This window comes from Cyanistes caeruleus, chromosome 3 (genome assembly GCF_971803275.1).
Source record: "Cyanistes caeruleus chromosome 3, bCyaCae1.hap1.1, whole genome shotgun sequence".
Classification (NCBI taxonomy): Eukaryota; Metazoa; Chordata; class Aves; order Passeriformes; family Paridae; genus Cyanistes; species Cyanistes caeruleus.
Window position 1 is genome coordinate 13,778,811 of NC_141703.1, and position 26,463 is coordinate 13,805,273.

At 46.2% G+C, this 26,463-nt stretch overlaps 1 protein-coding gene and 1 long non-coding RNA gene across 2 annotated transcripts in view; one reads left to right on the plus strand and one right to left on the minus strand.

The window, feature by feature from the left end:
• PTCHD1 (patched domain containing 1) overlaps positions 1-19,155 on the minus strand; it is a 37,130-nt gene extending 17,975 nt beyond the window's left edge. Inside the window, exons 1-2 of the mRNA XM_086879866.1 lie at positions 18,662-19,155; positions 5,842-6,502 (exon numbers count right to left, since the gene is read on the minus strand). Coding sequence (XP_086735992.1) covers positions 5,842-6,502; positions 18,662-19,090 — 1,090 coding nt within the window. The 5' untranslated portion in view covers positions 19,091-19,155. The remainder of the gene's footprint in view (positions 1-5,841; positions 6,503-18,661) is intronic.
• Positions 19,156-20,164: 1,009 nt separating this feature from the next.
• LOC111942920 (uncharacterized) lies at positions 20,165-24,651 on the plus strand. Its single transcript, XR_002870741.2, has 2 exons — positions 20,165-22,909; positions 23,517-24,651. It is a non-coding gene; the product is annotated as an uncharacterized LOC111942920 (long non-coding RNA).
• The last annotated feature ends 1,812 nt before the right edge of the window (positions 24,652-26,463 follow it).

The window sequence follows — 26,463 nt, forward strand, 5'->3', positions numbered from 1 at the left end:
ACATCTAGGGGTGTGTGTTACCTCTGTGTGTGAACTGAAGGGCACTGAGGAGACCTGTGGAGGGGCTGCTTCTGTCTCTTTGAAACTCACTATATGTAACCAATGTTGACTCTTCAGCTTTATTGAACATAGCAAACACTTGGATGCTTGATAGGGAGGATAATGAATGCTTTTTGGGTGTATAAATCTGGCATGCATTGCAACTTCCCATCAGCATGTTCTTCCAGAGAACTAAGCAGCAGCCAGGCCAGGTGCCTTAGTGGCACCGAGGCACAGCACCAGTGAGCCCCATGTACTGGTGTGTGCTGGCCTGAGCACCTCAGGTTTTTGTGCTGGTGGTCAGATGCCCTGCTTGGTTTAGTTGCCTGTTGCCTTCAGGGTCTCTAACCTTCAGCAGTCCTCTCACTTGCCCTCCTGTGCTTTTCACTCCTATCATCAAACACATTGACCTCCCCTCTCCTTCTGTTACTGTTTACTTTCCAACCTTCTTTCCCAGCTGTCTCTGAACTCAGATCCCATCTATGGGGCTCCATTTTGCATTTGTAAAGCCCCTGTACCAGTATCTCAGCTCACTCCTCCATCAGCACAGTTCTTCCCTAGGCAAGTCACGTGGAAGGTGTGTGTCCAACAAATCTGTGTTTCTAAGAAGTGACTGGAACTCCTCTGCATCTGTAAGGTGTCAGTATGAGCCCTGGTTCCTCCAGGTCCTTTCCAGAGTGCTCTGCACCTCACCTGCTCCTGTGCTTCCTCCCGCCAGACGCAGCCCTGCAAGGGTGTCCTTCTCCCCCTGACTTTCCTCCACTTGGGACTGAACCTCAGGAAGACCCTGCCTGGGTTTTGCCTGACATTTCCTCCTGCTCCTTCCCACTCATCCCTCCCTGGATCTCTCTGCTGACTTTTCCTTTTCTCTCTTCCCAGAAGGAGCGTGCTGCAGGGTGTGATGCGATGGAGGTTGTGAGAAGGGGTTTTCCTTTGTCCCTGGTTTTGATGAGTTTCACACACGGCTGGCTATCATTTCCTTTTACAGTTTGCTGCAAGCTCAAGCCACTCTCATAACTTCTACCTGGTTTTCCCCTGCCAGCACTGGAGGCTAAATATAAGCTCTCGGAGCTGGCCCTGTGTCCCTGCCCATATCTGGCAGCGCCTGGCGTTCCACCGCGGTTTCGCACAGCCGATGCTTTTCACAAATTTGGCAGCTGAAGAGAGCCACTTCTCCCCGAGTAAGCTGTATTCATTTCTGAAGGAACAGCAAACACATTGCTAGTTTGCAGTGCAAAGGGCTATGTTGCAATTTTCTTTTGAGTGCCTAGGTTCCACTCTGTCTCTGAGAAGAAAAAAAAGTCATGCCAAAAACTTGTTCAGACAGCTCTGGTTGTTGTCTAATGATTTGTTTGGTAACACTGTGATTTTTTTGAAGAAAACGGTATTTTTAAAGGTTTGGCAGTTTTTAAACAGCATTTAATGTGTAAGGGAAACTTGTGATGGATATATTAGCATCTGTGCCAGACCAAACATCTGTAGTTTTTAATGAAGAAAGCAACAGGAAATCAGAATTTTAATTCTGTTTTTCAGCTGACACTATAAATCAGCTATTTTAAATCAAACTTAATTGTAGAATTTTTTTTTTTTTTTTGTATCTATGGTCAAAAATGAATAGCCCTAATCCAGAAAAGTGTTCCACAATAACTAGACATGTCAGCAAACTTGTCCTTGAATTACTTGTTTGCACACTGGTAGATGTGGATGGCAGATTTAAAAAACCAGAGAGACATATGCTAATTCATACTACATCCAGACAATTGGTAGGAACCTGCTAATTTCCCCAGGTTTTAGGCTTCACTTTCAGGTTAGAAGTATCTATGTTAACATGTAGCTGGAGAAGAACAGCTCCCAGTTTGACTTGACAAGATATCCCAGAGGAAATAGTGGCCGCAGCCAGCCTGCCCTCGGCTGCCTCACCCCACAGCCCCTCGGTGGGGCTCAGGCCAGCCCCAGCCTCCTGCCTGCCTCTCACAGCTGGACCTCCAGGCACCAAAGGGAACCTTCACTCTTTTAGCATCTGCTGAGGAAGGGGGTCTCTGACAACATTTCTCCTGGATTCAGTTTTTACCATTGAGTTAGAAATCAGGAACGGCAAAAAAGAAATCTGCCCCACCAAAAAAAATTGTCACAGTTAGTGACATACTTAGACTATGTAGAGTCATCTTTTGTAAGCTGGGTTACAGTAATCTGCCTTAATTAAAAAGTAAAATAAATTAGAATAAACTACCAAGATTAAAACCAAAGTATGAAGTGTTTAAACTGGCATGTCATATTTAGCAGGTGGAGTAAGCAAAAGATATTCCTGCCTACACTTACACAGCCTGAGCTTAAGACTGTGATTTGGTAAATCATGATAATTTAGTAACTTTTTAAATTCCCTGTTGATGCAAAAGCTCAGGATTCAACATCTACAGAGGCTAGTACCCTTCGCTGTAGCTTGTTTGCTCTTGGAAATGGCTGATGAATAAGGGATGTCAAAGAAAACAGGATGAATGAAAGAAGTATTACAAAGCACTTTGATCAGACTATTTTCCAGACATACTGCCTATATGTTTAGAATGGGCTTGTGACTGGACAACCTATTCAGAAAGTAATTCTTGAAATACAAAAAGGTTGGTAATTGCAAAACATTGCTGACCAGCTAATACATCTTGGAGACAGTGATGGTCTCCAGATACACTTATTGAGGAGAAATAGTGTGAGATAAACAAGCTATAATTCAGTAAGGACAAGGGCAAACTTCTACATGTTGTTTGGAATAAATGACTGTGAAAACGGGGTAGAAAATGACATGAAGGATCTGTGAATTACCATGTACCACCAACCAAATGCCAGCCATTTCATACTGCTGAGAAAAGAATGAATGACATATGGCGATGTATGAACAGCAGTGCTGTATGAAAGATGTGAAAAATCATCCTCCTACTCTACGTGCTGCTGAAAGCCTCAGTCTGAATCCTGTGCCTGGATTTAGGCACCACACTCCACAGAAGATGTGGAATGGTCAAAAGTAAGAAGATTGCTGGAAGTCTGGTAAACATAGTCTGAGGAAATCTGGGATGAAAAGGAAGACTGGGAAAATGAGAGTGGTACCAAATATGCAAAGGAAAAAGAAAATAAATTATTTTCCAGATGCAGTGGATAAATGAGGAGGACAGCTAAGTTACAAAAGGGGAATTCAGGTTAGACATGATGCAAATGCTGTAGTGGCTGTGCAGTGAAACACAGGAGGAAGTGGTCCAAGGAGGAGACAAAGTGCATGATGAAAACTATCTGTTATGGAAGATGTAATCTCATCCTGTGTCAAATGATGTCTGGAGAGCGTCCCCCGCCTCCGCAACGCTGATGAAAAGTTAAAAATCCTCAGCTGCTATAAACCAGGGAAGCTTCATTAATGATGTACACCAGTAAAGGGGCCGTGCCTGAAATGTGTCCGGTGTAATAATTTTTCCTATCTCATTTCTGCTTTTAGCCATGAGATTATGAGTAATAGATACAGGGCTACATCGTTAGCCAGAAATCCTTTAGCTTTCTAAAGGTCAGTTAATCTATGATCTAATCTGATGGTCACTGAAATTAAGTGGAAGCAGTTCAGTGGGCTATAATGGAAAGTTCTTGGTGTCTGTAGCCTTCAGTTTCCTTGACTTAAAACATCCTTTATAACCAAACAACATCTAGGTATGAAATAAATTTCAAAATGCATGCTGCATCTTTCTGTTGTACTTCAGGAAAAAAAAAAAGCCTACCTTTCTAGCTATCTGCCAGTTTAAAACAGTTCTCATTAAGAACTCCAAAATGCTGTCAGTGCCTTCTGTTCACCTGTTGATATTCCCATCCCCTGGGAGATTTTATGCAGCTGGGGAAGCAGGCAAGATTTATGTGAACTTGGCTGCTCTATCTTGACTTGTTCACAGTGGGAGCTGAGCTGCCCTTTTAAGAGTGGAATACTTCAACCAAGCAAGAGCGAAAAAAAAAAGAAAAAAGGAAAAAGAAAAAAAAAAAAAGGAAAAGAAAAGAAGAGTTGAGTTGACTGTACAGCTTGGCACTTAAAGGAGCACTAAAATAGGCATGTGAAACTTTTCATAGTTATCTGTACGTCTTTGAAGATTTCAAGTCTCAGCATTGTCACTACCAGTAAATTAAAGATCTGAGAGGTTGTCCCAGCGAGCAGATATTTGATCCCTAAACAAAGCTAATATTTCATATTTTTGAGTCAGTTTCCTCATGAACTTTCACTTCATATGTCTGGACATTAGACTGCTTTTCTGGTACTCTTGTAACACATCTGAAAATCTCCTCCTATCTAAAGTTACACTTAATATACGCTACTTAGTTTGAGGAATTGAATTTTATAATACATGAACAGGCATAAAATCCCACCAAAGAAACCAGAGACTCAGGTCAGAAAGATACCCTTCTTTTGGCTCTGACTTTGTTGTGCTGCATTTCCTCTAGATTACAATGTAGTTTAATTTTCATTGATGTCATCTGAAAATGACAGCCAATGTAATGTAGCTGAATTCTGTTTGTCACTGAATATATTCTGTATGTTAACTGGTAGTGTGATGCACTGAAGCATAGTCTTTAATTAAAGTGCAACAATACCACAGTGCAGCAGCACTACAGTACCAGCACGGCACAGGAACCTGGTGCTGGATATAAAAATAGCTCAAAACGTGTCATATCACTACATGATGTGACTAAGTCAGTGGAGACACTTACACTTGAAACCTGAAGTATTACTGAGCACTGATTTTCAGCTGGGGAAGCTGTGATCAAATCAATGCATGTATTATTCTCCACAAATGAATAATGGCGTGAACAAGGACATATTAAACACCTACAGTGCACAAAGCTTTTCACACTGTTTATGAACCAAACACAAACAAAGAGGCTGTGAACTCTCCAGAGCTCTCGTTTTGTCTCCTATGAAATCCTCCTGCCTCTCTGGAGACAACATGCAGAATTCCCACAAATTGCCTGGTGCTAGCAGGAGAGGGCCCTGACTTTGGGTTAGGAGCAAGATGACCACACTTCTGTCTTCCTCTTTCCTACCCTCAAAGAAAACAAAACAAACTGAAACCACTCCATACTCCGCAGTGAGTGAAGGTGGTACAAAACCCAGGGAGATAAAGATGTCTCTGCTGGCACAGGAGCCAGGGAGCAGCCAGTGCTGCTTCCCTCTGCTGTGGAATGTGCTGTTGCTGAGCTTGCAGGTCCTGACCAGGGGTGTCAAAGTTCTCTTGCCCAGGGCTGTGAAACCCTCCCTACGCTTGCTCAGCCAACACAGGGACTTATGGAGAAATGCAACCCAGAACCAAGCACCACTCATCCCACAGGCAGGCATCTGCCAAGCCAGGACAGCATCACTGTGGTCTCCAAAGGAGCCAGCACTCCCTAAATGCCCAACATGGGCAGCCCTTTGATTTGCCAGCACAGCTGAGGCTGTCAGTGTTGCATGGGGACCACTGCAAAGGTGTCCCTCTGAAACCAGAATCAAACATCCACAGAGAAGCAGCAGCTGGGCTCCCTCTGTGCAAAAGGCATTTGCACATCCTTCTTCCTTGCTATTGCACAGACTCCACGTCCCACGGCATTGTGCTACACCATACTGGAGCCCCAGGCATGATTTTAACATCCAGGCACCATAATACCAGTTTAGGAAAAGAGGCAGTATGGATCTGGCATGGGGCAGTGCTGCAGGAATGAGACAACAGGAACCATGCAGTGATGCTTGTCTGCTTGCTGGGAAATGTGTCAGGGAGGCACAAACACACAAAAGAGAGAGGAGATAGTTACCTAACATGACGAAGGGGATTCCCAGGAAGGTGGAATTGTATTTCCCACCAGTGAGATTGATGATCCCGGCAGCAGTCAGGGTGGCAAGGGTCACTGTCAGCAATCCCAGCAGGCCAAGCCAGGGTTTGCTGCGGACACAGTCCTGCATGGAGCAGCAGAGAATGGCCAAGGTGACCACAAGGACCAAGCTTGTGATCAGGTAGCGTTCTGACACCCTGCTCGTCTTCTGGAAATCCTCCTTCAGCGAAGAGGAAGTGAAAGGATACATTTTGACTTTCCTGTTGGATTTCTGGAAAAGTTCAACAGTGTCACAAAAAATGGATTCCCACTTCTCTGCCACCATGTCATTCAGGGAGTTGATTGCCTGCAAGTAGTAGGTGAGCTGAATGGCTTCCGCAGACTTCACCCGGTCCTTGCTGTGCACAGTAACCCCACCGAGCTGATGCCCATTATACACTTCCCTGCCATCCTTTAAGTGAGTAATCGGATAAGTGATTGCAAAATTAGTTCGATTAGAAGAACGAGCAGCCTTTAATTCCTCCAGTACATGCACTATGTCGTCCACTATGCATGTCTTGTCATTGTTCAGGATACATATATGGGCAAATGTGTAATTGAAACCAGGTCTTTGAACTTGGATCCTGGTCACTGCAGAGTGCAACTACAAGGGAAAGAGAGATCACACACGTTATTCATCAGTTCATCTTGCACAGTAGCAGCCAGAACGACAGCAGCTCCTCACCGCCGTCCCTTTTCTATTTGATCTAAGCAACAACAACAAAAGTTCAGGTGACTGCGATATTAACAGCACACTCATTGCAAAAACAACAAACAAACAAACAAAGGAAACATGCATCAAATCAGCAGTATTATTCCCCTATGTCCTTTGCTGGTAACTCTGGCATAATGTGACATGCATATGTGACAGTGCAGCTGCTGTTTGGCCTCTCTAAATAAGCAAACTCAACAGGTCCAGCTGAAGCCCAGCCATGTCCAGGGACACTGTTGTGCTCAGAATTGCCCAATTACTCTCAGAGACCAACCTGAGGTACAGAAGGCAGAAGAGCACCGTGAGCAGGTGTGCCACCTGTGGCAGCCTGGCAGTGCAGGGGACCAGCACTCGCTCTGAGTAAAGGACAGGCCACAGCTGCACGTCCTACATGTAGAGACTGATGGCAGAGCAGGGAAAAGAGATCTGACAATAACTAATTTGCCCTCTCTCCTCTTCCCTCTTTCGCCCATCAAATCCTCTGTAGTCTGAGGCCAGGAAGCAATGGCAGAGACACACACTGGTTTTCTCTTGCTCTCTCTGAGAGGTTCTGTTAATTAGTGAGGGTCCCCTAACTTTAGAGTTTGTAGGCTATTGTTAGGTCTAGCAGCTCTTAGTGCACCTTCCTTTTTGTTTCTCATACTTCTGAAATTTGCCTTGCCTGAGCTCTGACCCCAAAAATATTCAGTTATTTTTGAGCATCAGAAAGGCAGAAAAAATTACCATCTCTTCTTGAAAAAATATAGAAAACTCTTGCAAAACTTTATGAATTCATTTTAGTCAACATAGAAGAAACAAGAAATTTAAAATATGGCAAGAGAACAGCCCTAATAGGCTAGGGTTACAATGTTTTTCAAATAAAATATTGAATTTGCTAACATGTATCATTCTGTCTGATAATAAACACTGTTTAAAAAAAATAGAAGATAGTGTACAGGAGAGCAGTAGAGCTTATACACTCATCTGGGGGCAATGGAAAAAATGCCTAATAGTCCTGGCTAACCTCCTGCATCTGTTGAAACCAAACAGTCATGAAGAGTTCTGTGTGGTATTTGAGACTTATTTGCAGTACCCCCTCTCCCCTTTTATATGGTATGATCACTCTGATTGTTTTGTGATTACATTGCACAGTCTGAGATGGGTATAAATTTAGTTATGTTGTCTCCATTCCTCAGGATAATGAGACATCATATAGACAAAGATGACAACATTCCTATAGTCTCATCTTGTTTCTCTAGCAGCTTGGGGGTCTATTTTTCCACCTTTGAGTAGTTTTAATTTTTTTGACAGAAATAATGGTTCAATACTGACACTAGGAAGATAAGTTTGAGAAATGAACCGAACTAACAAATCTTTTCACAGTACTGTGAGAACATGATACCTGGCCATGGTGAGAAGCAAAATTTTCCATTGTGGTAGGAGAAAAAAAAAAATTAACTGTTTGTGCAACAGATTAGGGTCTTTCACACAGCTTTCTTCTAAAAACCCCCAAAATAAAATATTTGCAGGAACGTGACAAAGAAATTAACCTCTATAGGCACTATTTCCCCTCTTTTCAGTCTGGGGTTGCAAAGTTCTGCTGTTTTTTTGGTACAAATTCTATTGTATGTGACTACAGTTTGGGGAAAATGCCCTGATTTACCAGATCAAAGATATCTGATTTTAATTTTTTTGCAATGAGAGCTACTGAATGGTTTTCATTGACAACAGCTATAAAACAAGACGTCACATAAAGAAGTGCAGCTGAGGGAAACCAGGAGGAATTGAAGGAATTTCCTGCCTTTATTAGATTCACAACACAACTCCTTCAGAGAGGATCTGTGGAGTGACACAATGCAGAAGAAACTAAACTGACATGCAACTTTTATAAAACAGTGTATATTGCTATTTACCCACCCTGCCTCACAGCAGCATTTGCTTCCTTCCACATATGAAGCATTTTCTTTTAAGATTTAGGTTATAAAATAACCTCATCTATCACAGCTATTACTTCATCTTTAGTGAAAGGCTAGAAGCTAAATGTCATACCTAAAATACTCCTTTCCTCTTGGAAATGATCATTTCAGGCTTGCTCTGCAGCAGTGGCCTGGTGCTTCCGAGACCGTGCTGGGCTGGACCAGGCGTTGCATGGGGAGGACCTGCCCATCCCACCTCTCAGCAATGAGGCTTTGGGGAAGAGAGGGAAGCAGGCAGACAGCTCTGTGTCCTGGCACATCTTGGTAGCTGAGCAGCTCCTGGAGCTGGCTGCAAGCTGGTGCAGTTTAGAGGAGCCGTGAGAGATATTCTGAGCTTTGCCAGTGGCCACAATGTTTGGTCTCAAATTGGCAGCAAACAGCCAAAGAAGAGGAAAACTTGCTATTCCCTCCATCCCAACAAAGTATGCTGAGAACTGCACCAGCATGCCCAAGGATTCAGCACTGGGAATCCTGACCCAGACCTTCCTTCTCGACAAACACACTTTATCTGCACTTTTTTCAGACCCAATGCTAGGAAAGCCCTCTGCTGCCTCAGTGCAGGGCAGGGCTGTGCTGCAGCATGGCTGCAGGCTCTCTCCTTTCTCCCTCTGCTTGCCTGTGGCAGCCCGTGAGCCACAGGATGCTCTCTCTTCCCCGATGAGAGCTGCAGTCTCATGGCACTCTCCTTTCTGCTGCCATGCTTGCAATTCAGCTGCAGCCACACAGATTTTTCCACCCATTGAGAGCCCACACTCATAACCCTGGGTGACTGGTTTCCACAGACAACAGAAGCTCCAAGAGCTTACAAGGGCACATCCTGTGAGTTCAAAGGATTGCACAGTCTGCAGTTTGCCTTGCCTAAGGTACACCAGGTCCCCCAGGAAACTTCAGTCTGATGGTAAAGGCTGTTGTGTGATGGATCAACATTAGCAATATGCTAATGCATAATGCATACTGCACTCCTCAGTGCAGAGGATTGCAATAGCAAGTAACCATACTTAGAATAAACCTGGCACCTAGTTCTGGGACAAAGGACTGACTACCAGATCCTCATTTATCCAGCTGTTCTTATCCTTACTGATCCTACTAGGAGAAAGGGAAATTTAAAGGGATAACAAAATCTGAATGAATGTTTTTTCTTGAAGGGAGACATGAACTGCTTGCTCATCACTCCCAGCTTTTTCAGCTAGCTAACAGTGCAAGGAACCAAAAAGCAGTTTACTGCTGAGGTGCCAGAGCACTGCAGCATGAGAACTCCACAGCACCACCCTAGCTCCCTCACCATGGTGGCACATGATCCCTGAAAGTGTTCAGACATGAAATAATAACATCCACCTCTTCCTTTCCCCATTGTTTGAACAGTGACCATTCCTTGGACTTCCCCTCTCCCTTCTGAAAATGGTATTTATGATGTGTCCTGCGCGCACATTAAGTCTGGGTCAGGATTCCCACCACGGAGAATTCTAGAACACTGTTTTCCATTAGTCATTCACATTTGGTAAAATCTTGTTCTTGGTCTTTGCTTACTTTAATTTCAGACAGAGAGGAATGATGGCTTCAACCAGGAGACAAATACCTTTCAGGAAATATCTCCAGGTGAGGGCTATACTGGTCTCACACCTCTGCACCAAGCCATGTTTAAGCCTGTGGCACAGCTGACAGATGAAATTACACTGCTCTGCCAGCTGGTCCTGTCCATGGGCCCAGGAGGGGATGCCAGGAAGCAAAAATCCTTCCACTTGTCCTGGTCTAAGCCATTTGCACCAGGGACTCAGAAAGCCATGGCTGGAAGTTCTTCAAGTTGTTTTATTTTTGCTGGTCCTCCTACCTCCTACCTGGAACAGAGGTACCAGGAACCAGAGCCCCCAGGAGGGTCAGTTTGGGTGCCCTGGGATGGCCAAGCCCTACCTTGGGCTCTGTGAGACATCTCTCCACTGTACAGAGCATGGCACAACTTACAGCAGTGCCATCAAAGCTGAGCCCAAAGGCAAGAGAGTTGTACTTGGAGATAGATGGTCAGGACAAAAAGGAAAGCTTGCTCTTATTTTCAAGTCCCTGCAAAAGAAGCAGGAAACCACAAGGAGGGGTGAGAAAAACCTGCACCCCTTTGCTTTGTGGAGAAATCCTTTAATTCAAAGGTGAGAAGGTATTACTACAATTTTGTTAATTTAATCAGATAACAAAGAAGTCTGCAGCCTCCCTGTGAAGGAAACAGATCCCTTCCCAGCAGGGATGTGTTAGAAATGCTGATTCATCTGCAAAATGGTCCAATCCCAGAAATCCTTCAAACTCACATTACATAATCTCCTACCCCAATCAGATCTATGGGCAAAGGGGACCCAACCACCAGTTTCCCACTTGGGTCTCATTGTGCTGGTGGCACAGCTTTGCTCCCAGGGAAACTCCACTGTGACAGCGACAGCAAAATGCGACGGGACCATTCAGTCTTTGACAAGCTCCCATGCCCAGCTCACGAAAACACATCCTGAGTCTCTTGGAAGCTGGGTCGATCACAGACACCATTTTTAATCATAAGGATGTGTACAGCTACCTCCTGCTTATCATATATACCTTGAAAATATGTTTGGTTTTGCTGCTGAGCAGTGATATGTGGTGTTTATAGGGGACATCACTCATCGTAAGGACTCGACTATATTTTGTATTTGACATACAGTCAATGAATGGCCAATGAGATAAAACTAGCTAGATACATGGATGTCCTCCTGCACTGCAAATGATCTGGCACGCAGATGTATTTTACTCTCAGGTGCATCATCTTCACAAAGCCATATTACTTTGTTGTTGCTGCTATTATTTGATTTATTTAGTCTTGCAGTCTCCATCTGATGGTTCAAATCCAGCAATAGCTTTGCTCTTTGGTGTTGCCACTCTTAGAATTTTTTTGCTATCATTTTCACCAAGTCTGGTTTTTCCATGAGTCCTGGAGTCTGAAGTATTGTGATTTCTTTATTTTTTTTTTTTTTAAATCTCAGCTTTCATAAAACAAAAGTGTGATCTCGTGGTTATGAAGGTCAGACTGAGAAGGCTCTGAACTCATTACCTACTACTATTTAAAATTTTATCACTGTTTTGGGTTCAAGAATGAAAAACTAGAAAGCAGGATAAAGACAATAATTTTAAATATACACTTCATTTTATGAGAAGCTGGTTTACTCTTTTAGTAATTTTTACAGGTAACTTGTGCCAAGGAAAATGAAGAGGATAAAATGCCTTTAATGGATAGCTATAAATTTCTCCACTTTTTCTATGATCTCAGTAATCTCTGGCATTTCATACCTTTGCAGTGTACTTTTTTATTCACATCAAGAGATGGCCTCAGTCAAAATGTAAAAAGGTTATGAGAGGGAAAAGACTTGCACAGCTTCCAGATTAATTTATAAAAAATCCCCACTGTAGGTTTTGCAGATATGGGCAGAATTAAACTTTCAAGACTGCATTTTCATCAGAAGGTGCAGAGAGGGAGGGCAAGGGAGCCCCTGGGCAGGGCTGTGCCCTGCTGTCAGTCTGAGACCGAGGGTCTGGGACAGAGGTTCAAAGAGGGTGCTGGGCAGTGGCCTCCTGAGCATGCCAGCCTAGCAAGGCGTGAAGAGCGTGCACACAGCTGGCAGAGCAAGCCAACAGATCCTAATGGCTCGGGATAAACATTAGAAGTCACAGCTGGAGAGCAAGCGGCAAGGATCGCTATGAGTAGCTTGGCTCTTTTTCTCAGTCCTACAATCAGGTTCCCTGAAGAGATGCTAAGATACTAATTATGCACGGGATTTATTTCTGCAACTAATTTTTTCAGCTGTCCAAAACACAGTGATTTATCTTTTCTCCAAACAATTTTCAGAAAAAATAAAATCTAAAAATTGTTCAAACTACAAGTCATCAACTGAGGGACAACTATTAGTGCTCGAAGCGGCAGATGTGCGTGCATTTCCATTTCCATCTGTCTTCTTGGTAGCTACAGAAAATCGCTAGATATGATTTTTCTTTTCTAATCTGAAGTGGAGAAGCTTTTCTAATCAATACCATCTTAATTCTGACACCTTGTAAATCTGCCTAAGTTTGTTCCACTGAGAGAAGCTCACTCTATTTTTTGGGCTGACTGCTGCCGGAGGACAGGACACCTGGGCAGCAGAAACCTCTCTGCACAGCCTGGTGCACAGCCACAAGACCAGTTTTTCCTGATGGGTGAAAAAGAATAAAACTTTGCTCCCGTGTCTGATTTTGCATCAGTTCCACCACAAGTGGTTTTCTCCATGTGCTTCAGATGCCTCCATGAACACCCTTCCATCTTTGTCCTGCTTCTCAGGGGGCTCTTGCCAAGGGCTCCTCCAGCACAAGGCCGAGGAACAACCCCTCCTGTGCCACAGGGAAACCTTAATAGCTGCAGGTTCACAGCCCACAGTGTTAGTTAACAACTCGGCTCCTCCTTCTATCTTCCGATAGGACAGAGGGGGATCTCCTGATGTAAACCCCAACTTAAAGGCAGGGCCTTGTCACAGCTTTTAGAAAGTACAAATGTGGTCAACAGAAACCTTGGCAGCTCTCCCTCAGCCCTGTGACACTGCCTGGTCTCGGTGGCTGTGATGCACAGATGCCCCTGGCCTCTGACGCCTGCCCTGCCCACTCGTGTGCTCTCCCTGAGGGGTGATGGCCCCAGCACAGCCAACACGTCCAGACACCTACTGGAAACACCTGTCCTCCATGTGCTCTGTTTGTTAGAGGGGGAGCAAAGTTTGACCTTCCAAGGCAGGACAGGCAAGGCACCACGGGCTGCTGGGCACTGCAAGCACGGGCTGCTCGGCCGGCAGCAGCGCAGGGCTGTAAGGAGCATCACACCACAGAGCAGCAGGGAGAGCGGAGGGGCCCTGTCCCAGCCAGTGCTGCTGCAGTGGGGCCGGGGCGTGGTGGGCACCAGTGGGATGTGATTGTCCTCCCAGGCACAGGCAACTTTAGGACTTCTGCTCCTGGCGCAGACCAGTGCCTGCGGGAGAGAACAAACCCTCTTGCCTGCAGGAATCACGCTGAGGAGCTGCTGCTGCTGACACTAGGAGCTCGGGGATTTCTACACACACTTCCATACTGTCCTTGCAACGTGCTATTTACCTTCTCTCTTCCTTGGCTGTGCCTGCATCTTACCTGCGTATCTTAATTCTCATCTGTTTTCGCATAAGATACATTTTAGCCCTGCAGCATTGTGCTGCTATGACAACAGGCTTGCACTTCTGCTGCTTTCACACCCTTGTTTTTCTTGTATTAGGACTCTTCCCCTCATCTTACAGCCTTGCTCTAAAGACATGACTTCATCCTTTATTTTGTTTTCAGCAGAATGCACTGTATGTTCTATTGACTGTTTCCCAAGAAGTGTTTTTAGTGCCCGTGCTACCCAGAGCAGGTGGAGACCTACTACATCCATTGCTAGATCCACAGCTGACTGCCTGTGTCCAGGCATTCAGGAGTAGCCAAAAGTTTCTAAAAAAGGATACCTTGCGCTACTCAGGATTGCAACAGACCCAGCTTTCGGCTCTGCTGAACAACCACAACCCACTTCCACTGACTTTGGGAATAATGGTTTAAGTGTGCCATGTTTGTACAGCAAAGAAATTGGGAATACCACAGACAAGGGAACGTGGTTATTTCTAAACATGGTTGTTTCCTCCACGAATTTCCTCACACGTACAAAGTGAGTGAGGAAATCCGTGAGGACCGTAGACAGAGCGTGCCAACACACACGTTAACAGGAACAGAATAATTAAGGAGCAGAGAGAGGAAATAAAACCCCAACAAGTATGAGGTCTGCAAGATTTTGAAGGTGAATTGTTTTGTACTGCAGTAATCAGAAGTTATGAAGTTCTTAAATAAACGTGTCCTTAAACAGAAATACCTGACTTTACTTCATTTGTGTGTACAAATACATATTTAGTCAGTTACCTAGATCAAATAATGGCCAGTTTATGAGAGAAGCAACCTACAAGCACTAAAAATCTGTAGTTAGTAAAGGTTTCTTTAAGAAAAAAAACCCTGTCATCTACAGATTTTTATAGAAGCAAACTGCAAATACAATCCCCTTCAGTAAGGCATGTTACATTTCAATCCTTTTTCATCTTTATGTCTTGATATCTTAAGTGGAGTTTTTGACAAAAAAAAAAATTAGAACTGTTTTATTGTTATAAACACAGTAATGGAAATAGAAGAGAGAATATTTTTCTGAAAAAAAAGGATAATATTAAATAAAAAAAAGTCTTTAGTATGGTGCAGTTAACTCAGTGTAAGCATACAGGAATAAACAGACTCAAAAGGATAGTGTCTCAAATTCTAAGTTAGAACAAATTTTCTGAGATCCAAAAATCTGTCTAGCTCTGTACTCCCAGTGAGTCTGTATGACTTTAACCTAACAAGTCTCTTGCTGCAAGTGAAAATATCACCATGAAGTGGTAGGGGGGCTGTTCTAACACTATTTTTAGGTGGGATTCTAGGTTTTCTTAGACAATTTCTACAGACTTTATAAAATCATCGGAAACCCTGCATGATGGTCCATACCAAATATCCCAATTATTTTTGATTTTCTAAGCACTTATGGGAAATACAGGGGTGAAAACACACTTTCTACAATTAGGTGTTTTTACCTCCTACATCTCTCTCTTTAAAGACAAATCTTGCGGGAGAAACGTCCTGCACACCAACAGCACAGGATGCCAGTTCCCTGTGCTCAGCTACAGAGCAGGTACTGCAGCAAGTAAAATTTCATTATTGTCCTCCCACGATATCTCAGTCTCAGGATGCATCTCTTCCATATCTGAGATTCTACCATGGCTTTTTATTGGAACACCTATTTAAGACCATAGATTGAGGATATGTTTAGATTTCTCCCTTCTGCAAATGACTATGGCAGCTGGAAATGCAACGTTGGGATGGCAGGCCTAGAATGGTGTAAGCACTTACAGGGAGCTGTGAGAACTATTGATACAGATTTACACGGAAATAAAAGAGTACTTGGCATCATCTCAAAAGCAAAACTATTCTATAAGGCAGCCACACACCTCTCTGCTAATGAGGAGAGACTCTGTGTGGAGCAGCTTGTGCATCCAGCAGGACCTGGGGCTGTCCTGGGAGCAGGCAGCGTGGCGCTGGCAGATGTGCGCTGACAGCGGGAGCCCTTCAGCAGCTCCTGCTCTGGGAGCGCTGCCTGAGCCCTGGGCTGAGACAATTCTGAGGCTGAGCCTTGCCCAGAATCCCTTCCCAGACAGCAACAAGGTATCGTGCAGCACTGGCAATGGTGACTTTCTCAGGCTGGTAATGTGCCCACGAGAACTGCACTAAGCTAACCAGAGTGTTTTAGAGATGTCACCACAAGAGTAATTTCATTGAATAATAAATTGACTTGATGTTAGACTGATTAATTTTTGACAGTATCGTCTACATCTCGTCTACATCTCAGTTTCGACCGCTCAGAGCCCAAAACTTTGTATCCCTTTACTAAGGGACAGTAACAGAAGCCGACTTCTTCCTCTGCCTAAATCAGGGAAAATCTTTCCTTGGCACATGACTAGGAAAGCTGTAGATGCTCAAGGCTCATTCTTTTCCCTCTTTGGCAGATGAAGTGAGATATGGCAGGTAAGGAAACCAACAAGATGTGCTCCAAGAGCAGCCAGCATCTGCCTGGGACAACCATCCTCCCGTGTCTCACATCCTCCTGCTTGTGGGTGGAGATGCAGCAACAGCCGTGTGGGAGGAGCCAGCGTCCAACCTGACATTATTCTAAAGCAAAACCTCTCCCTTGGGGAGGTCATCCTCTGGAAAAGGAAAGAGGAACAAAAGCTGCCATGTAGGTTCTCTGCCCTGGCTGTGCTTACATGGCAGCTTCAGAAATGTGAGTGGGATTTACTCTGTGGTGTCACCCAGGACACTTATTTACAAGCACAGTCCTTTGAGTTGGTTGGCTCTGGACTGCAGCAGGGGCTGCCTTTGCCCCCTTCTCCCTTTCGTGCAGCTGAACGTGTATAGAAAAACCTTGATGGCCATCTTTTCTTTCTCCTTCCCTTGGTGGGCCCTGTTAACACAAGAGGATGCAGTCCTGCATGACCACAGGGATAACAATATTGGGATCTAGGAGCTCTCCCTCCTGTTTGGCTGTTCTTTGGCCCGTGCGGCCAGGCCGTCCACAAGGTTGGACAGGCAGCTGCCTGAGCCTGCCTCTGCCCACAAACAGAAGCACATCAGGACAAGGAACCTAATCCATTCTACACAAAGCATATTGGAATTAACTAGATAAGTAAAGAGTTGGAAATAATGCATCAGACACGCCTGACAATGTCCAAACAATCAAATGGCAATGGTGTTCATTATCTCACTAAAAGAAAAATAATAAGTTTTTTTAAGTTAATTTGGAGTATTAAAAATGAGGCTGTGTTAAATACTGACAGAACTTTCTAAGTTATACCTCTTTTGCTGACGTAATAGATGTTATGCAGAAGTTTGCCTGCAGAAAGATTCTGAGTATCATTTATTTGTGTGTCACTTTGCTATTGACAAAACTACAGATCTCCAGAGAAAGCAGTACAGAGAAAAAAAAATCCATTATCATTATTATCCTATGACTGAGTAAATGTGCACATATTTGGATGCAAATACAATTCAGAGTGCAAGAAAATGAAGGAATGAAAATAATTTCTCTGGAGTTTTCTCATTCGCCAGTAACATTGCTGCTACTGTAAGCGAGTCGACACTCATTAAATGTTTGTTCATTACTGTTAGGTAATATGTCAAAAGGAAAACAGAAAATAGTGAGTGGCTCTGTACCACAATTCTGTATGTGCCTATAGCGGAAATAAAATATAAATAAATTCACTGTAACAGTTATTTCATTGTTTAGTAAAGAGAGAGGTCTCCCTGAAGTCTCTTACAATAGGTGTTTGCATCTGTTTTTACATTTTAGAAGAGACACTCCTTGATATGATTAAGAAGAATTAACATTGGCTTTTATATGGGCTGTCAGTTTGACATCCAGGGGAAAAAAAACCAAAACAAAAAACAATGCTGAAATCTTTTGGGCTTCCAAAAGGCAACAGCAAAAATGTGCAGGATTGAGCTAGCCACACCTCTGGTTATTTCCTAATGTTCCTTTCCTTTTTCTTGAGTGAACTCGACCCTCTTAACACTCAAGTTTTTGCATCTATAATCCATGTTTTTCTTTCCACAATCGTTCAAAACTACTGGGGTATAAACTAGAGTACCAGCTTCAAGAAACGCAGGTTTCTGACATGTTATGATATATAGTACGGTGAGATGTCCTGTCAGATTGTGACTCGCACACTCCGTGCTGCTCAAGTGGGAAGATGCTGCCTGCTCTAACTTGAACCGGCAGCACAGGCTGCACCATGCCTGCAGTCTATAGCTGGGATGGATTTTCTCTTCACCTATGAAACCGGTGGTGGTGGGCTGGGAGTGGAGGGGAAAAAACCACTACCCACTAAAAATAAGCTGCTGAGTTATGTCATTTGCCTTGATGAGCAGTGAGAAGAAGGTTTTGTGCTACACCTCTCCATGCAGAAGTGCAGTCCAGACACAGCAGCAGCCCCCAAAACCGTTCTTGGCAGCCTGATAGACTGGTACCTAACTGTTTTTGAAGTTTGAGTTTATCAAAGCCCGAGACGCCTTAACTCGGGAACACAACTGCCACGCGAGTGGAGAGACGCCGAAAAAATTATTTAAGCAAGCCAGACTGCCCTTCTCACTTCACCCAAAGCAAATAAAAGCAAAACGGGGAGAATAGAAAAAGACTGGGGGCGGGGGGGGTTTGGTTAAAAAAAAATAAAAAAAAAAATAAAAAAAAAAAAGGAGGAGGAAGAGAGCGGAGCCCGCGGCGCTGGCGGGGAGCGGTGCCGGCTCCCCGCGGCGGGCTGGCGTCCCAACTGTTGCAGGGAGGTGACCGGGGAGCTGCGGTGGCAGCGCCCGTGCCGGGCGGGCAGAGCACGGCACGCGCGGCTGGGTCCGTGCCGGCGGGCAGGTGCGGGGAGCGGGGCGGGATGCGGGGCGCCGGGCCAGGCGGGGTGGCGATGCTCGGGGCCGGGGGACCCGCCGGGGTTACCTTGAGGATGAGATCGGTGTGGTGCTGGTCCAGCATGTTGGCCTTGCGGAAGGAGGTGATGATCACCCGGCCGTACCTCCCAGGCGTCTGCAGGTCGGAGTAGAGCCGGTGCTTGGAGCGGTTCACCGGGAAGAGGCTGTCCACCAGGTTCCTCTCGATCTTGGCCAGGCTGTGCGTGGGGGCCAGGAGGTGCTCCACGCTCTCCTCCACCTGGTAGCGGCTGAAGCTGGCGCCCAGCAGGATGGAGATGAGCACGGGCGCCGAGGCGAAGAACACCGGGTGGCTGGCGACGAAGTGGCCGAGCCGGGAGAAGGACGTCCCCAGCCCCCTGTGCAAGACCTGCCGCAACATCCTAGTGCGGAGGGCGCGCAGGAGAGCGAGCGCCGCGCCGGGGCCCCCGCAGCTCCCCCACGGCCCCCGCAAGACCATGGGGCAGCCCCGCCGGGCGCCGCCTCCCCGCCGGCCGCGGCTGCGGGGGGCCGGGGGCCGCCGCCGCGCCTGTGCGTGTGTGTGCGGTGTGTGTGCGCGCCCGCCCGCCCGTGTGCGTGCGCGGGGCGGCTCGGGCGCCCGTCCTCCCGCAACGCCGCCGTGCCCGAGATGAGTTTCCCGGCCCCTCGGTGCCTGACTTCCCAACACGCCGCCCCTCGCCGCGGAGCGGCGGCGCGGACCGCCGGGGTGCGTGTGCGTGTGTGTGTGTGTGTGTGTGTGTGTGTGTGGGGTGCGTGTGGGGGGGCAGCCCCGCCGCCGCCCCGCCGCGGGAAGGGGCAAGCGCCGCTCCCCGCCCCCGCCGCGGAGTTTGCGCGGGAGCGGGGCTGCCCGCAGACTGCTGACTAATCCCCCGGCCGCGGCAGGCGAGGCGAGGCGGGGCGGGCGCCTAAAGCCCTCCGCGGCGCCCCCGCCGCCGCCGCCCTCCGCCCAGGGGCGCGGGGCCACGCCGGGCGGCGCCGAGCACGGGGCGGCGGGCGCAGCGCCGCGCCTCCCGCCGGGGCCGCCCGCCCGCGGCCGCGCTCCGGACGCCGCGGCGCGCCCCGCCCCGCCCGGCCCCGCCCGCCGCCGCCGGCACCGCCGCCCCCGGGACGACGGGGCAGCGCGGGCCGCCCGCGGCCCCGACGGGCGGGCGGCGAGGCGCGGAACGGCCGCCCCCCGTGGAGGGGGAGTTGGGTGTATTTCGTGGGGGGGGGGCTTTGTTGCGGGGACCCGCCGTCAGAAACGTCCGGCGCTTCCACCGGCGCCGAGGGCGGGCCGCGTCCCGGGGTGCCCGACGGTGCGCCCCGCGCTCCCGCCGCACGGCTACCGCGGCGGCGCCGGCAGCGCGGCGCGGCACAGCCCGCCGGCCCCGCGCCGCACGAGTGGGCATGTGCGAGCGCCGCACATGCCCATTAGGGAAAGCGGGTGCCGGCGGCGAGGCTGTCCCTGCCCGTCTCACGGTCCCGGGCCGCCCGGCATCGTCTCCGGAGCCGCCCCGGGCTGGCCCGGCCGTGCCCCGCGCGGGGAGCCCCGGCACCGGGCCGTGCCCCGGCAGCGCTGCCGCTTCCCTCAGCGCCGACCCGCAACCCCGGCGGCTGTGGCTGAGCGCGCTGCCCACCTGTGTGTAGGTACAGACCGTCCTCGCCGGATGCGATTCGGGGGCACGGCCTCGTTTTTAAGCACAAATTGTATTTAAATAGCAGAAACGAGCACAAATGCCCTGGCTGTTGGCATATTTGGGCACGCTGATTCCTAGCGCTGTTACATGGCCCAAGCTGCTACTTCCCAATCCAAAGGTGTTGGTAATTTGAATCCAGGTACTACCCAGGCCGGTGGTTTTACAAATCCGAGAAAAGGAAGTTTCTGTTTGACGGCTGTTACATGCATTGCTGCATAAAACGGCAGTGGCTCCCTGTTTTGCTTGTTAATAGGCTGACAGTCATCCTCCCTTTTACATTTCAGTAGTGTCTGACCCTAAGTTAATGTTTTGTCGTGGACACTTCATGCACAAAACCTTGACATCATTCCTGTCTCCTCACAGCTAGGTCACACAGCTTGAATGCTAAACTCTTCCCACGTTTCACTTGTAACACGGTGAGGGAGTCAGTGGCTTGATTAACCATAGGCAAGGTCACTAAGGTCCCAACATCTCCTGGTTCTTCTGGGTTTCGTGCCCAAGACCAGAAATGACTCCAAGAGCGATCTGCCTATGAAGTCAATGCAGCTGCATCTAGAGTGCCCAGTCCAGGGATGCTGGGGTTTGTAACACGATTGTGCCTGTGCTCGCTTCCACTCCCACAGAGGCAGGTTCCCACTGCTTGTATCAGTACTACAGAAGTTTAAGAAAGAAAATTTAATTTGAATATATTTTAAAGAACGTTTCAAAGGTGGACATAGAAGCACAGAGATGGCAGAGGACTGGACCTGAATTTAGGTGACCATTCAGTACTAGGTCAGGCCTCAGAGCCCAGGTCTCTTGTCTCCCAGTCCAGCACTTTCCCCTCACTGCCCATGACTGTACACAGATCTGAACACAGGCTTACCCACCTCGTTGTGTGTCCAGGGAATGTTGGGATGTGCCTAGTGCTCTACATCATTAGCAACAAGTAAAGAACTTTTGTCATTGCTGCAGGCAGTATCATCTGTGCTGCTTTTTTTGGGTCTCCATTAAAGATATTTTCTCATTATTATAAATGGAGATTATTAATTGTTTCAGTAACCATCCAGTGGCCAAGTCACAGTTCTCCAGGGTATCTCAGGAAAACTAGTTTGAGGATCTGACATCTAGCCCAGTTCTCGGCACATTAACTTTGGGTAAGCTGTACACCCCAGGAACACTCAAAGAATTATTTGAGATCATTGGACCCAACCATTAACAATACATTCACACTTTTGCAGGGGCATAGAGGAAAAAACTGATTCATCAGCAGTTCTGCTGGATGTTCCTCTGTCTTCCCAGAGAAGTGTCAGTTTTATTGCCTGTTGTAACCAGTATCAGGATGTGCTGTTTGCTGCAGTGGAAATGATGTCTTTCCAAAGAGAGTCATAGGTTTTCACCCCACAAAATTCTGCCTCCCTTTGGACCAAGGAAATGCCCTGCCTTTGTCTGTGGGGTTGCCCACAGAGGAGGGACATATGGGGGAATGTGGGGCAGCTTGACATGTGCTACTGGAGCTCAGGTGTGTGTGCTGGAACTGCGCTGGGTACATTACAGTGCCCCAAGCACCCTGGGGATGTTACCAAACCAGGGGGGAAACCTGCATACTCCTGACCCTGCAGGTTGTGAAATCACCTTGGTACTGAGCATCATTGCTCTGGCACTCCAAAAATTGCTGTCACAATGCATTCTGTGGGAATGTGGTTGTCAGGAGTGGAACAGCTGGAGGCCTCCCACAGCACTCGGTGAAGACCAAAGCCCAGTGAGCTCTCTGTGGTAGGGGAAGGGGAAAGCTGGCAGCACGTGCTGCACAGCGAGCACTGAGCATTAACCTGCTCTGCATTTCTTTTGGAGCAAAATGGAAGGGTAGGATTTCTATCACATATGTGTGCCACTCTGCTACAGCTCTGAATGGCGCTTTACAAAATAGATAATGATGTCTCATTGCTCCAGAGAGTTTCCAAACTAAATTAAGAAAGAATGATGGGAAGAGATGACCGTACAATGAGGTGCAGATGCTGGGAATAGGGATAATGAGGGGGGAACAATATGATTATGTCCTTTCAAAGCAAATGCCTCAGGGTAGCTACTTTTGGGGACAGAGTATAAAAGGGGCACGGGGAAGATGTGACGCAAAGGCAGCATCAGCACAGGGTTCAAGTCGGCCCTCAAGAGCAGATTTGTCTGCTGGGGAGCATTTGTTGACTCTCAGATCCCTGCAAAAAGACTGCCTTGACCCACGCTCAGATGCTGTCAAGGCCAAACAGGTCATGTGGATTAGCATAAGGCCATGGTGTCATTCCCAGGGCCTGCAGGGCCTTGGTGGATTCAAGCAACCCAGAGCCCAGGTTTAGGATGACATGAGCATCCAGAAATGAGCATATCTTTATGCATCTGCTCAAATCTTGTTTTGAGGGGAAGTTTGAAAACTAATGTGAGAGGAAGAAGTTGACATGGTTTTATTTAAAATAACTTCTTTCTCCTATCTCTCCAACAGTGGTCCAATGACAGAAAAAACTGAGAGAAGTGAGAGAGGAGAGGATTCCTGATGAGTAACTTCAGATGAGTGAAGAGGGCCTAGGGGAAAGGAAAGGTGTCAGGAGCAGCTGGGATGGCTGTGGGAGGTATGCAGAGAATCAGGATTTTGCATTGTTTAGTTAGGCATGAGGAACCACAAGATATTTTAGGAGCATGTGCTAGGGATTTAGTGCTGCGAATGGGGAATGTTTTTACCAACAGGGCACTGAGCAGAGCGTAATGCAGGTTCCAGCTGGAGCTTGGAGAGAATGAGGTTACCCACAGTGAGGAGATGGGTAACAAAAGCTTTTTTTTTTAAAAAAAAAGGGAACTAAAAAGAAAAAAATCAAGGAGAGTTTAATAATTATTGTTAGACTCTTAAGGGTTGCAAAACCTTTTTTAATGACACTGGTTGTGTTAAGCTGATTCATATTGGTGGAAAGTCTTGGTGGTGACATGGAAAGACCCTGTGCTTTGTGCCAAGGGACCAAGACAACATGTAGCCAGTCCAGGATGGCTGGGGAGAGAAGTAGTTTTCATTGCATCACCCCACCAAGCTCTGCTCTGTGTTTCTTGGCCTCAGGTCTGGGACCTGGGCCAATGCCAATTAAATTGGTGAGGGCACAGACAAGGTTAATGATAAAGTTAATCTCCCATTGCTGATTGGTGAGGGATCCTCACAACTTGCAACTTTTGTCCATTTGCAATTAACAGAAAAATGAAGCAGAAGGAGGCATCCTCCTTATTTCCAGCCTGGGTTCCATTCCACTCCACAGTAGGAGTATTATACACAGGTATCACTCTTTTCTCTCATATGTGCTATGCTTCTCCCAGAAGGATGACAATTTTCTTATACTAAAAAGGGCTTTCTAGAAGCAATCTTGGGAAATTGAAAGCTGGTCTCAGTGCAGATAGTAGTTTATAATTAATTAGTGAAACTTTACTTGCCTATTTTCCTCTCCTCAGCCTCACCTTCTTTTGGCTGGCACCAAGGAGTGGGACATCATGGGCACAAACAGCATGATGAGAGCTTAAGAGCCCCAAAACTAAGGTGACTTTTTAAACTGTGCAACCAGAGAAAGAAGAAATGAAATAGAGGAACAAAGCAGCATCACAGCCTGTGTATTCCCTCTCTACAGCAGTCCTTTGGGTTGTGAAGGATGGGGCTGTATCAAGAACAGCTGCTTTCTTAACCCAGCATACAAACCAGGAAGCAATGGCCACACATTTTGCAATCTGCATCCACAGATTTCATTGCCAGAATTCAAGATGGCAGGTTTCTTACCTCCCTGAAACAGGCTACTGACAAAATCCATCATGTTGGAATTTTTTCTTCAGTGTGTGCAAGCCCCTAATGCTCACCAAATGGAAGGGAAGAGAGGGACAAGGGTGAGGAAGAGGCTGTGCACGCCCTTTGACGTTGCACTCCCCAGTGCCCTGACGTGCTGCCACCCGTGACAGGACACACACACTCCACACACTGGACTTGCTAATGCAGATCTTGGGAGAAATCCCAGGAACTGAAATACCTGTTTTGCATCTGCTGAAAAGAATCTTCCCTCCTGCTCCTGAATGACAACATCTCTTTGCAGTCTGTCCTGTAAAATGCAAATATGTAAAATGCTCCTCTCTGGCCTGTTCCTCCAAGTGGATAGAGAGATATATGAAAACAATGTAATACACCAAGAAATACTTTGACAGCTGGCACCTGATTCTTTCCCAAGTGCCCTGGTGGTCACTCTTCGGCAGCTCTTTGCTGATTCATGAGGACTGCTAAAAGAAAGCATGTGTGACATCTTTTACAGAGTGTAATAAAAGGAGGAAAGTGCCCTGTGTGGCTGGAACTGCAGTTCTGTGGTCTGTCTCTGAGATGCTCCATTAGCCTGCTCCTGGCAGTGATGATACAAAAACTGGAAATCCCCAATTGTACCATTAATATGAATAGATTGAAAAAAAAATCCTGGAATGTAACAGGGAGCCAGTGAGCCTGTGCTTCTTTATTTTTATTTTTTTTGCTTTTTCTGCCCTCTCTGCTTGTATGAAAGGTCAGTAGAGAGGAAGGATGGATCTGATCCCTTGCATATTGGCACAGGCTGCACAAAACCACAGCTCTGCTTTTTTTTGAGTTCTCCTATATTTTGTTAGATCCAGACTTGCTTCTTAAGCTGAAATCTCTGGGTCTCTCTCTGGCTATGTTTTTGGCTCCACCATCTGATATTTGTGATTGACCAGACTATTAATCATGTCCTCTCACCTGTTTATTTTAAAAGACTGTCTGCTGACACTTCTGCCAGACCTAGGGAAAGGTCTTTCCTTCACCGTAAATAATAATGGCCAGATAAAAATATAGAGTCCTTCCTTGCAGAGAGATGGATTAAGTTCTTGTTTTGAAATGCAGTCTGAATGGTCCTGATGTACTGAAATGTTGCAGCTAATATAAGCAGACGAGTCAATTTACAGCTTTCATACTACATTTTAAGAAACAAAACAAGCAGATGACAACACAATAAATCTGCTTGGTGTCCCAGTCTGGTTGATGTTAGCTGAATACAGTTGTATTAGATAAGTGGATCATGCAGCTTTCTAAAAAAATAGGAAATGCACAAATTTTATGAAGAACATGGTTTTGTCTAAAGAAGTGGACAGACTTAAACAATATATCCTTTGGGAAAAATGTCTGTCAGACAGTGAAGAAGCATTGCTGTGTATGTGTTACCCTGGGTGCACAATTCAAAGCTCTTATTGGAGTAACCCTGATTATTTTGATATTGGAATACTACTAGAAAAGGAATTATAATACTCAGGCTTCAAAGGACCAAAGTAGAAAAGAAGTTTAATTTGTAGGTAAATTATTTTAAGAAAATAGGTATTTTTAAATTAACTATCACAGTTAAGTGTATAAAATATATGACTTCTCTAAATATAAAGTACTGCTTTAAGAGATAAGCTTTAGTATAAAACAAAACATTAACTGGGAGTTTAGTAAATATGTCTAGAGATACTGGGATTTTTGTCAAAGTGTAACTCCTAGAATAGTGTGAATGTTTCTCTTTTGTTTATATGCCTTCATACAAAAATGGGCAAAAGAAGCAGGCTGCAAGTGAATGCAAAAGAAAACACGTGGAGCTATTAAAATAGGTTAGCATTTGATTTCAGATTTAGGAATGAATACATACATATGCACACATAAAAGCACATGTATATGTGAAGGCACACACATACAATATATATATGGAATATATGTAAATGCTTATTTATATATATTTTATATATATTTACATAGGCTTAAATAAAAGCAGGAGATACTTAAGTTGGATACTAAAAATGCTTTTTAATGGTGACAGTTTCCTAATAGTAATGTGGAGCAGCAGGGTCACCTGAGAAGGGTGCAGGCTTTCCAGTCCTGGTGGATTTTTAAGAAGCAAGCTGGATAAATGTATAAGGTGTGACATAAGTATTGCTAATCCCACTTTGGTGTAGGAGAACGGACTAGGCATCTCTGAGGACTCTGTCAGACAGCATTATTTTCTGTGACTCCAAGATATGAGCAAAGAATAGGTTAGATGACACACTTCCACATCTGATGAAGTGTAAGAAAAATAGCCTGTGATTTGTGGATGCAAAAAGACTTATTACTGAGCACAGTGAACAGCTCTTAGCT